This window comes from Pan paniscus, chromosome 13 (genome assembly GCF_029289425.2).
Source record: "Pan paniscus chromosome 13, NHGRI_mPanPan1-v2.0_pri, whole genome shotgun sequence".
In the NCBI taxonomy this organism is placed as follows: Eukaryota; Metazoa; Chordata; class Mammalia; order Primates; family Hominidae; genus Pan; species Pan paniscus.
Genome location: NC_073262.2, coordinates 112662370 through 112675162, shown reverse-complemented (window position 1 = coordinate 112675162; position 12793 = coordinate 112662370). Strand labels below are relative to the sequence as shown.

The 12793-nt window shown below is 35.1% G+C and overlaps 1 protein-coding gene across 4 annotated transcripts in view; it reads left to right on the top strand.

Moving 5' to 3' along the window:
* Window positions 1-12793, top strand: part of KANSL1L (KAT8 regulatory NSL complex subunit 1 like) — a 151139-nt gene that overhangs the window by 119554 nt on the left and 18792 nt on the right. For all 4 annotated transcript variants that reach the window (XM_034955052.4, XM_034955051.4, XM_034955054.3 and 1 more), the window contains exons 7-8: window positions 7806-7971; window positions 11372-11479. In XM_034955052.4, the coding sequence (XP_034810943.3) occupies window positions 7806-7971; window positions 11372-11479 (274 nt within the window). The remainder of the gene's footprint in view (window positions 1-7805; window positions 7972-11371; window positions 11480-12793) is intronic.

The window sequence follows — 12793 nt, the reverse complement described above, 5'->3', positions numbered from 1 at the left end:
AATAAATCTCCCAGAACACAAAGAGAAATTATACATGACTATTTCCACAGCCAAAAAGAAGACATGATGTCTTCAGTTTGATAAGGCCCACAAACTTTTGAGCATTGTGAATTAAATAAACAGCCCACTCCTAAACAGATTCTCATGAAATTTCTGAATATCTAGAAGATAAGATGTTAAAGCTTCGAAGGGAAAACCGCTAACAAAAGCAAACTATGACCTATAATGGGTAAGAATGAAATTGCCATTGAAATTCTCATTAATGACTCCAGATGAAAATAGAATAATGTCTCCAAAGTTCTGAAGGAAAATTTTTTTGATTGTAAGGGTGAAATAAAACTGTCATTATTTTCACATGAAGTAATTTCATAGAAAATCCAACAGAATCAATAAATTATTAGAACTAATACTATTTTTCCACATTATTAATAACCAATTAAAAATATATTAAAAACAAGGTACATTCCCAAAAGCATACTGTCAATTTTCTGAGAATTGACTATATATATGACTACTATGGAAACAAATTTAAAACTTTTATATAGGATATAAAGACTTCAAAGTGGGAGAGATTCAGTTTCCTGAATTTAAGGTAATCTTAGTCAAAATACCAGCTGTCTATTTTGGAAACTTAACATTCAAAAGTGAATATGGACAAATAAAGGTCCATGAAGAGAAGGGGAGGAGGGTAGACAGGACTACCAGATACTGACTTAACAGTTATAAAGTATGTGGGAACTAGCTCAAGTATAAACAAATGGGCCCAGAATGAGTTCTCCATAGCAATAGTATTTATGTAGATTTAAATATTAAGATATGTTAAAGGCTCAAGTGATCCTCCTGCCATGGAATGTTCATCATGTACATTCCATGCACACTTGAAAAGAGTGTATGGGCTGGATATGGTGGCTCATTCTTGTAATCCCAGCACTTTGGGCTGGTCGCAGGAGTTTGACACCAGCCTGGGAAACATGGGGAAACCCTGTCTCTACAAAAAAATACAAAAATTAGCTGGGTGTGGTGGTGTGCACCTATAGTCCCAGCTACTCGGGAGGCTGAGGTGGGAGGATCACTTGAGCCCTGGAGTGGAGTGTGGTACAATCACAGTTCTCTGCAGCCTCAACCTCCTGGGCTCAAGTGATCCTGCACCTCTGCCTCCCAAGTACCTGGGAATATAGGTTTGTGCCACTGTGCCCAGCTAATTTTTTTTTTTTTTTTTTTTTTTTTTTCTGTAGAGATGGTCTCACTATGTTGCCCCAGGCTGGTCTTGAACTCCTTGGGCTCAAGCTATCCTCCTGCCATGGCCTCTCAAAATGCTGGGATTATAGGTGTGAACCACGCACCTGCCACTCTTCAAAGTTTTAGGCATCCACTGTATCCCCTGCAGATAAGGGAGACTACTATATTTATATAGCTGCTTCAGCAATCTAACGGCTAGCGCTTGAGTGGTATGTCTGCTCTATACTTTTGCTTTTACCTATTACTTTATATTTAAAGTGGTTTTCTTGTGGATGTTATATATTTGGGTGTGGCTTTTTTATCCAGTCTGAAGTTTCTGCCTTTTAATTAGAAGTGCTTAGACCATTTATACTTGATGTAATTTTGATAGGGTTAGGTTTAAATTGACCATCTTGCCATTTGTTTTTTATTTCTCCCATGTTTTTTGTTCTTTTCTTATGCCTTTTTTCTGCCCCCTGGAATTAATTGTTCTTAAATTTGCCTGGTGTTGTTTCACTGTATGCATACATAGATTATTATTTAGCAAAAGATTGAAAGACACCCTGTGAGGATTTCTGGAGCCTTTCTAGGCTTAACTTCTTTTCTGGCATTCTGTTCTGCAAATGACAGCTGCCTCGTCCTTCCCCAACTCAAACATCTGTCTCTGCCAGTCAGCTAGACTGCTACTCCCTACTTGAGCCACCTTCTTTGTGCCAAAGTCTGGGTATATACCACCATGCAACAAACTGGTAGATTTAGAGGATCACCTCATTTGTTGTTCATTTCCCAGAGATAACACTCATGTGCTGCCTATTGTCCAAGTTCTGAAAACAGTTGTTTGACATCAGTCCTATAGCTGTTCTCCTTCATGGGCAGAAATGAAAATGCCTTTTCTACTATCAAAACTGATTTTTTAATAGCAACTCCAATTGTAGCTATTACTTAATATCTTTTCTCACAACAAGTTTGAAAGTGTCTGTGATCATCTGCCACACATTGCATTCCTTGAGAAACACTATAATGTCTAGTTTCTTATTTTAGCTTCTAATTTCCTACTACAGTATGGCAGCCAACAAAATCATTTTATTGAAAGAAAATTTTTCTTTTAAAAATAGGGTCTCACTATGTTGCCCACTTTGGACTCAAACTCCTGGGCTCTAGTGATCCTCCCACCTCAGCCTCCCTGAAACAATTTTTTAAAGGTCAGAGTGACCTTTCAGTTGCTAGGTCCAATTCTGCACTTCTGACTCCAGTGGTATGGTAGGAACATTACCATAGAAAAACCTCCAGGTACCACAAAATAGAATGTAAAATATAAAGAATATTTTGTATAATACATAAATCATCTGGTTAAAAAAAAATCCTCAGAATAAGAGAAAGGGAGAGGAAAGAGAAGTGTGGTGGGTGGAGGGGTGGGGGGGTGGAAGAGAAACATACTAAGAATCCAGAGAAAGAAGTGACCCATTGAATTCTGAAGCTTTCTTATGAATATTTTCCAATTAAACTCCATAGAAGTTTTTATTTTATATTCTGGAGAGTGACTGGAGGCAAAAACCTGGAAGATGTGAGGAGTCATTTTAGAAATCCTTCATAAAGCCAAGAGTCTCCAATGGCCGGCTATAGACTTTGTGAATGGGTGAACTAGAACTCAGATCTACTGTACAGAGATGCAGAGAACTTGCCTTTCTTAGCCTTGGGCTGTGGTTGGAAAGGGAAAATAGAGTGCCTGCATAGAATTTATAATAAGTCAGGCCTCTTTTATTTTTGAAGTTTGAAATCATGCTACTCAAGTGTTTTTGTTTTTGTTTTGAAGATAAGAATTGGGTTTTAAAATAGGTTAGAACAGTAGTTCTAGATGGCTGGCTCAGACAAATAGACATCCTTTCTAGGGGAATAAACTCAACAGAAGCTTCCAAATGTCCCATGAACAAAGTTTCAACAAAAATGAATTCCCAATAAGAAAAAAAAAATCACAGAACACACAACACTAAGGCCACATGATGAGAGTCAGTAGAAATGAACAAACAAAAACAAAACCATACACGTATGTATTAATATATGCATGCATATGAATATACAAAATAAATCTCTCTAAAATGTGTATATGTATGTGTGTGTGTATATATATACACACACATATATACACACACATATTCCTACAAAATAACTTCAAATATTAGAATTATCCATACAAAATGTAAAAATAAGTTTAATTTTTTTTAAGGAAAATACATCAGAAAATTGCTAATATGATTAAAAAGGGTATAGACAGAGCTAAAGACAGAATTGCATTGAAAGATCAAGCTTAATAAAATTACACAAAAGACAGCACAGAGAGAAATAATAAATGGAAAATATGAAAAAAGAATTAATAAAAATAAAGGTTAGAGGAGAAAGTCTAACTTAGGTCTCCAGAAGCTGGCTTCTGCAACCACTATTACCCTGAAGCTCTGGCAGGAATTTTTAAATTTGATGCAAATGCCAGTAATGATAGTTATGGGTATGCTTTTGGTGATGTTTTAGGAGGCATGAAGCACATGGCCAGTTTTCACTTCAGAGCATTTTTGACCAATGTTTTCCTCAGAACATTTGATGAATACTGAGGCTGCACAGAGCAGGATGCTTAACACATAAATGGCAAAAGTCCCTTATAAGCAGGGTGGCATTGTTCAGTATACTCTTAAGATTAGAGGTCTGGATGACTGGGGATAATTCTATAAAATAAATCAAATATTTGGTTGAAAACCTTGAGGGGCAAATCATATGTATGAATCATACTAGGGCTGCAACCCAGATTTAACTGCTCATACTCTCAGATTAAGGAGAGAAGTCTCTATTTTATCTAGCTAGTAGTGGGGATAGAGAACCCCCACTAGAGAAAGATCACATCCTTTGGAACCTATGTGGTTTTTAAAACATACCATCTGTCATTGAATCAAAGATTAGTAAGCATGGTGAAAAGGACTACATGACCAAAATTCAAGAGGAAAAACAGACAATAGAGACAGATACTCAAGTGATTCTGATACTGGATTTAGATGGGAAAAACTATTAAATGATTATTTAAAAGGAATGCCTTTAAATGCATTTTATTTAGAGAATGCCTAAATAATCCTGAACAGAGTGTTAGTAGAAATACAGACATTAAAGCCATTCTGATAAAACCTCAGATGGAAATGAGGAACATGTTATTGGAAACTAGAGGAAAAGTGATCCTTGTTATAAAGTGACAAAGAGCTTGGTGAAATTGTATTCATGTTCTAGTGTCTTGTGGAAGGTAGAAATTGCAAGCAATGAAATTGGTTATTTGGCTGAAAAAATCTCTTAGAAAATTGCTGAAGGACCAACCTGGTTCCTCCTTCTGACTGCTTATGATAGAATGCCAGAAGAAATGACTACAAGAGGAACTGTTAATCAAAAAGAAAGCAGAACTTAAAAGATTTAGAAAAGTCTTAGCCTATTCATATTGTAAAGAAAGAGAAAGCCTGCTTTGGAGAAAACACTGAGGGTATGGCCAAGGAGCCTTTTGATAAAGAGATTAGTATCAATCAGCCCTCTCTACAGAAGCCAGGAGATATTCTCCAAGACAATAGAAGACAATAGAAGAATGGCCCTGAAGGCAATTTAGAGATAATGGAGGCTGCCCCTCCCAGCATAGGCCCAGAGTGCAAAGTCCCTTCGGGCAAAGAAGTTTCAAATATGGAGCCACCTGAGCCTGTGAGACCTCTCAGCATGCACTGCCCAATAGAACCTTACATTATGGGTTCTGCTCCCCACCACTGGCTTCTCTAAAGTGTGGCTCTGGTGGGCCTGATATAGTTTAGGCTGTGATGGCCAACCCTGTAGGCAGCACAGGTGGTAGATTTTGGTGGTGTCTACACAGTCTCTGCCAACACTTAGGGAGCCATGGCTTAGGCTATGTGTGGCAAAGCCACTCATGCATGATTCTAGCCTAGGAGAGCCACAGGCCCTTGACCCCAAGTCACCTTGAATGGCAGAGGCAGAATAACCACCTGGAAGAGCCACAAGCTTGGGACTGCAGCCAATAGCTGTGGAGATGGGACCATAGCCTACTGGGTCTGGAAGGCAAAGCATGAAGCAGAAGGTTATTCTGGAGCCTTCAGGTTTAATGGAATTTGCCGTGTTGGGTTGGTTTGCTCAAAACCTGTCATTTCTTTCTTCTTTCCTATTCCTTTATTTTGGAATAGGAATATCTATCCTATGCCTCTCCCACCATAGTATTTTGGAAGCACGTAATATGTTGGTTTTAGAGGTTCACAGCCTCAGGATGAATTGTACACCTTGAGTCTCACCCATATCTGATTTAGATGATATTTAGATGAGATTTTGGACTTTGGAATTTTTTAGTTGATGCTGGAATTAGTTAAGATTTTTGGGCTGCTGGGATGGAATGAAATATTTTGCATGTGAGAAGGACATGTATTTTGGGGGGCTTGGATGCAATGCTATAGACTGAATGAGTCTCCCCCAAAACTCATATGTAGAAACCTAATTCCCAATGTGATGTTATTTGGATAGGGCCTTTGGGAAGTTATTAGGTCATGAGGTCATTAATGGAATTAGTGCCCTTATAAAAGGAACCCCAGAAAGCTCTTCCTTCCATCATTTGAGGTTATAGCCATCTTATCAGTGAGAAAGTAGACCTTTGTCAGACACTAAATCTGCCAGCACTTTGATCTAGTACTTTTTAGTCCCCAGAACTGTGAGAAGTAAATTTCTATTATTTACCTAGTCTATGGTATTTTGTTATAGCAGTCTGAATGGACCAAGACAGAATCTTATGGTAAGCCTGCTAAAAAAGTAAAGACATAGAGAAAATATTAAAAGCAGCCAGAGCAAAAAAGGCACATTGCTTTTAAGTGGGGGCAGTAATAAAACCTAGAGCTAACTAATCACCAGAAATAATGAGAACCAGAAGAATGAAAGTATCCTTAAAGTACTGAAAAAAAAAAGCCAACCCAGAATTCTGTATTCATAAAAATATCTTTAAAAGTGGTAAGATGCAAATGTTTCAGACAAGTAAAAACTGAGAGAATTCGGAGAAAGCAAACCTACACTATGATAGTAGCAAAGGGAGAAGTAATATGATCCCACATGGAAGTAGGGAACTGTAGGAAAGAGCTATGAGCAATGAGACGAGATAAATATATGGGTGGTATTCATGAATGTTGATGATACAAACAATAACACCAATATATTGTGAGGTCATAAATATATATAGAATTAAAATGCCTAACAATGGTAATGCAAAAACAGGAGAGTAAATGGAGTTCTAATGTCCTAGTATTTCCAGGGAAATGGTAAAAGGAATAATTTGTATTATACTGTAAAAGCCAGCTGGCTAAGGATGCACATTGTAATCTCTATGGAAACAAGTAAAAGAATGAATAAATTAAAATTAAGAGATGGGAAAAATTTAAGAAAATATTTGATTAATCTTAAAGCAAAGTAGGAATCAATGAAATATAAAACATGCACACAATATAGAAAGTGAACAAGTCCAGTTACTGGCTCCTTGAAGAGGTTAATAAACTTGATAAACTCCTAGCAGGATTCTTCAAGAATAACCTTAGCTTGGTTTGACATGTTAAAAATCGGTTAATGCGGCCGGGCGCAGTGACTCACGCCTGTAATCCCAGCACTTTGGGAGATGGAGGCAGGCTGAATCACTTGAGGTCAGGAGTTCGAGACCAGCCTGGCCAACTGGTGAAGCCCTGTCTCCACTAAAAATACAAAAAGTAGCTGGGCGCAGTGGCACGTGCCTGTAATCCCAGTTACTCAGGAGGCTGAGGCAGGAGAATCGCTTGAACCCGGGAGGCAGAAGTTGCAGTGAGCCGAGATCCTGCCACTGCACTCTAGTCTGAGCAACAGAGCGAGACTGTCTCAAAAAATAAAATAAAAAATAAAATCTGTTAATGCAATTTGTCACTTTATAATAGAGTACAGAAGAAAAGTCATGTAATCATTTTATTAGGTTCAAAAAAAGCATATGATTAAATTCAACATTAATATATTTTTTTCAAGTTCTTTTGGCAAGCTAGGAATATATTCTGATAAAGAACCATACCCCCCCCCAAAAAACAAACCCTGCAATCCATATCATTCTTATTCTGATAAATTAAAAGCATTCCCATTACAATCAGGAACAAAACACATATGTCTCCTTTGATCATTTTTATTCATTATTGAATTGGTGAACCCATCCAGCATGGTTGGAACTCCCTAAAAAAAAACTAGTAGGATTGAAAGAAAAAAATTACAGTTATCATTCCCAGCTAGTATGTTTAGATAATCAAAGACTAGAAGAAGCTATATATTATTAGAAAAAGAAAGTTTATAGCAAAGTTGTAGAATACATTCAATATATAAAAGTTAATTATATTTTTACATCCCTTTTATGATTGAATTAATAAATATTAAAGTTAATTGGGAAAACATCTAGCAAAATATTTGTAAAACTTTTGTAGAACTGGAAAATTTTATTTAAAGATAACCTAAATAAATGTAGAGATATGCCATTTATGGATGCTTTGGCTGTGATATTCTAATACGGTTTTTCCTTGCAGACTTTGCCTTCAAAAGAAACAACATTTTTAAACACTACACAAATGCCTTGCCTGCAATCAGCTTCAACTTGGAGTAGCTATGAACACAATTCGGAGTCTTACCTATTAAGACAACATGTATCAGAGTTAGATTCCTCTTTCCATTCTGTTCTATCATTGCCATCAGGTAAGCCTCCTTGTAACAATTTCTAAGTAACGATATTTTCTGTACTGAAATCTAATCCTCTAAATACAGAGAATCTAATAAATCTTATTTTATCAATTTTTTTTCAGTAGATATTAGAACTAAGCAATGCCTTGACAATTAAATTTGTTGTAGAGGAATTAATCTAGTCACATGCACGGTTAATGTTCTATCTGTGTAAGTTGATTCTTTAATTCCTTCTAAACCAACTTGATTTACTTTGGGAAATTACTAGGTTTTTATCTTGTTAAATTTTGAGCATTTTATTGGTAACATGGCTGTGCTGTTGAAATGTTTCTGAGTAATGGTAATTCAGTGTTCTTTTTCTAATGTGCTGTTATACATGGAGGTTTCCCTGTCATAAAATATTTCTCCATTTATAATTTGCATTGAATTTCTCAATGCAGAGGGAAGAAAACTGCGTACCTATAAGTATAGTCAACCTCAAGAGTATCTGTACTTTATAACTGAGTAAATGAGGCTTATACATCCTTACATCTCTAAAGTGTTTTGTTTTGTTTTGTTTTGAGACAGGGTCTTGCACTGTTGCACAGGCTGGAGTATAGTGGCATGAACATAGCTCACTGCAGCCTTGACCTCCTGGGCTCAAGTAATCCTCCCACCTCAGCCTCCCAAGTAGCTGGAACTACTTGGGTGCATGACACCACACCCAGCTAATTTTTAAATTTTTTTGTAGAGATGGGGTCTCACTATATTGCCCAGGCTGGTCTTGAACTTCTAGCCTCAAGTGATCCTCCCACCTCAACCTCCCAAAAATGCTAGGATTACTCTAGGTGGTTTTAAATTTTCGGTTCTTGATTTTTGTGGAACCTTTACACTCTTGTCTGTATTGGAACTAAAGTAAATATTTAGGGGAGAAAGAAAACATCCCTTGCATTGGTTATCTCCGGTTCTTCTTTACTGGGGGATATCTCAACTTAGCTTTTGTTCCATTTTCCGCTTATGGTTCTGATGGTCTTTTAAATTCTCAAAATCAAGGGACTGATTTATTTGTAAAGCACTATGTTTTGAACCTGTCTCCCTGCCCTGAATCTCAATTTAGTTTTTATCAGTAGTAGAGTGGTTTCTTAGCTACCCCATTACCTTGATTTAAGTTTTTAACAAGAACTATTTTATTCTATATTTGAGGAAACCTTAATAATATGACAAAATAATAATCCATATAACAATAATAATGTAGCTAACATTTAGTCTTAGCATATACTGAGCCTTGTATATATTAAGCACATTACATTTTCTTGTTTAATTCCCACAACTCCATGAGAATAGATATCTTTGTTCTGTTCATCTTACATATGAGAAAACTAAGCTTCGTGATACTACTCATCCAAGATTACTCGGCTAATAAATGATGAGCCAGAATTTGAGGTAGTCATTCTCCAGAACCAAACTACTCACCATTACTTTACTGCCTGTTTTCTTATTAGCAAATATATTTCTCTGATGACATAACCCTGAGAGCTGGTATAAATACTCTTTATCCTAAGACTCTTATGCCCCCTCTAATAAATGAGATTAGATTGTTTATCTACTATTTCATGATATCCATTCCTTCTTACATTCAATAAAAATCTCAATACCTACTATATGTAAGTACTAAATAAATGCTAGGAGTATAAATACAAATAAATCCCTCAAGGTACTCGCATTCTAGTTTAAAACAACTGAAAGGTAATGTTTCAAAGCAATGAAATATTTTTACAAAAGCTGACAGGTCACGTGCAGGTATTAAGAAAGGCACATAGACCGAACAAGGACCTTTTCTTGTTAGATCATGTTTTCCCACAAATCGCAAAGAACAGTGGTAGAATTGGTGATACTCTCCTCATAAGTATAATATTGCTTTGGAGAAACAAATGCAACAAATTTATGTTCAGGTAATTGGAAAATATCAGAATCCTGAAATGTTTAAGGAGCATTTTAAAGGAGAATATTTAATTTCTAATCCCATTTTGTCACCTAATTTTCATATGATCATAATATCAAGATTCAAACTCATCTTACCTCTGTCCCTTGGTACAAACTCCATGATGATACTCATGAACTAATTTTTGTTTTGCATATTTTTCCACACCTGAGTATGGATCTGCCACTAAGATACATTATTTGAAGAAGAGATCATTTTTTTCTGTTTAAAATCCAGACCCAGCCAGGTGGGCACAGTGGCTCATGCCTGTAATCCCAACACTTTGGGAGGCTGAGGTGGGAGGACTGCTTGAGCTCAAGAGTTCAAGACCAGTCTGGGAACATAATAAGACTTTGTCTCTAAAGAAAAGAATTTTCTAATTAGCCAGGCATGGAGTTGTGCACCCGTAGTCTCAGCTACTTGAGAGGCTGAGGTGGGAGGATTGCTTGCGCCCAGGAGATTGAGAATGTAGTGGGCCAGAATCATGCTACTGCACTCCAGCCTGGGCAACAGAGCCAGTCCCTGTCTCAAGAATAAAAACAAATAAAAAATGAAATCTAGGCCCTTTCTGGGTCTATCCTCATTTATGTATTCAAATGAGTTTCCTTAAAGTACCTTCTTTCAATAGCCAAATTTTCATTATTATCAACTGCTTTATAAAATATGTTCTCAAGGAAAAGTTAGGTGTCTCTTAATAAATGCTTTTTAAGATGATTTTGTTTTTTCATTCTTGGCTGAAAGAAAAAACCTTTAGTAAATGTGAAGCATAACTACTTCATTGCTTAACTCCTCTTTGGTTGTGAGAGTACAGAATATAAACATAGTGAATTGAAAGTCTCCAAGCCTCTATTTAAAAACAAAACTAGCTTGTCAATAGGTTTTAATCTTTATAAAAGTATATTCATTGTGATATATAATATGGTAAATTAAGGGAATGTGAACTTTGATGTTTTCATAAAAGGTTGCATCTGACTTATAGTGGTTTTCTCCCAAGACGTTAAAAGCATGTAATTTTTTGGAAACTTCATTATTTCAAATGCAAAGTTTGTAGGGATGGGATGGAATGGATTTAGAGTCAGCCAGATTTGGGTGTAGGTTTTCTTAAAGACTTCTTGGGTATATTTGTTTCCATTCATCTGTGAATAGTATTTATTAATACTTATAATTACTGTTCATCTTATGTACTATTTTAGGAAGTTCATGAAGTTGTTTCTCTGTTAGCTTTTTAATTTGTTGATTAAGTGCACCTAACCAGTAATTTCTAAAATACTGCTACCAACATGCTTGGAAAGAGTATTTTGTCACTTCCGATAGTTGTTACATCTCAAACTTTTGCTTATTTTCTTAAGCTTATGTGCTATTTATAGAAAGAAAGCAATTTTAATGTTACAATCTGTAATCCTAGTATTACAAAGAGTGGTATTTGAAAATACCTTTTTTATTTTATTTTTCCAGATGTGCCTCTTCATTTTCACTTTGAAACACTGTTAAAAAAGACTGAAATAAAAGGCAATCTTGCTGAAAATAAATTTGTAGATGAATATATCATATCTCCATCACCTGGTATGTCACATTTACAGTTCTTGTACTCTATATGCCTTTTTATGTCTTTATACTTACTATTTTTGCATTCTAAGAAAAATAAAATATAAGAAAAGAATAAATGAAAATCCTTAATTTTTAATACTCACTTTTTACAACTCATGTACACATAAAATACAAGAACAATCTTAACATGAAATGTGCGATACCTATTGAATTGTAATTATGAACTATTACTGATAAATATAATAAAAATTTAAATAAATGTGGAGAAACAGCATTTCTGTATGGTAAGATCAATAAATATATAAATTCTTCCTAATAGTTCATATGATTAATGTAATGTAACTCTAAGTTCTCATAGAATTTGTTTAACTTATAATAATTCTAAAGCACAATGGGAAGACTAAACAGGGGAAAATATAAAAGGAATTATTATAAAAAGTTTAGAGAAAATCTAGCCCAAGCACATACGGAAACATGACAAAAATCTATAATAATGTAGAATCTATTTTGTTTATATTTAAGAAAATAGATCAATGAAGTAAACTCTTTAGTTGATTATATATCAGGGAAGAATTGTATATTAGTGGGAAAGTGGAGAACCATTGGTTCTCATGGAGAGAGTCTTTCCCAGTAAAATTCTTTTACATACTCATTTAATGCTATGAATCAGAATAAGTTCTAGTTAATTCCAATAATTGTACATAAAACATTAAAACTACAAAATAAAACTTGAGGAAATTATAATGAAATGTTTATGAGTTCTGTAAATGTGGGTGAGTTCTATGCTTGGAAGCAATTAGAAGAAGAAAGAAAACAACATATTTTGATTATCTACAAAGTTAAAATCTAAACATCAGAAAAGTCATATAAATTTAAGATAAATTATTTCTACATGAAATAATCTACCTCAAAAACTCGAGTCAAATGAATACCTGTTAGAACTGGGGTCTTATTATAAAATAAATTTATAAAAATCAGCAGCTTTTATAAGTACCAATAGTAACTAGATAGCCTATGTAAAGGAATAAATTCTGTTAGACATACTGACAATGAAAATATAAAGTATTTTTAATCAAACTTAACAAGTACCTACATGAGGACTACTTCAAAAGTTCAGTGAGAAACATGAGGACATTCCTATATGGAGAGAAATATCCTGTTCCTGTCAGAAGACAGTATCATAACTAAAGTTGTCAATTTTCCCCAAATTAATTTACAAGTAGAATATAATCCTAATCAGAATCAGAGGTATTATTGGAATGAAGTTATTCTGGAAGTTTATCTCAGACAGAAAATGTTGAATAGCCAATTACATTTTTAGAAGATTAA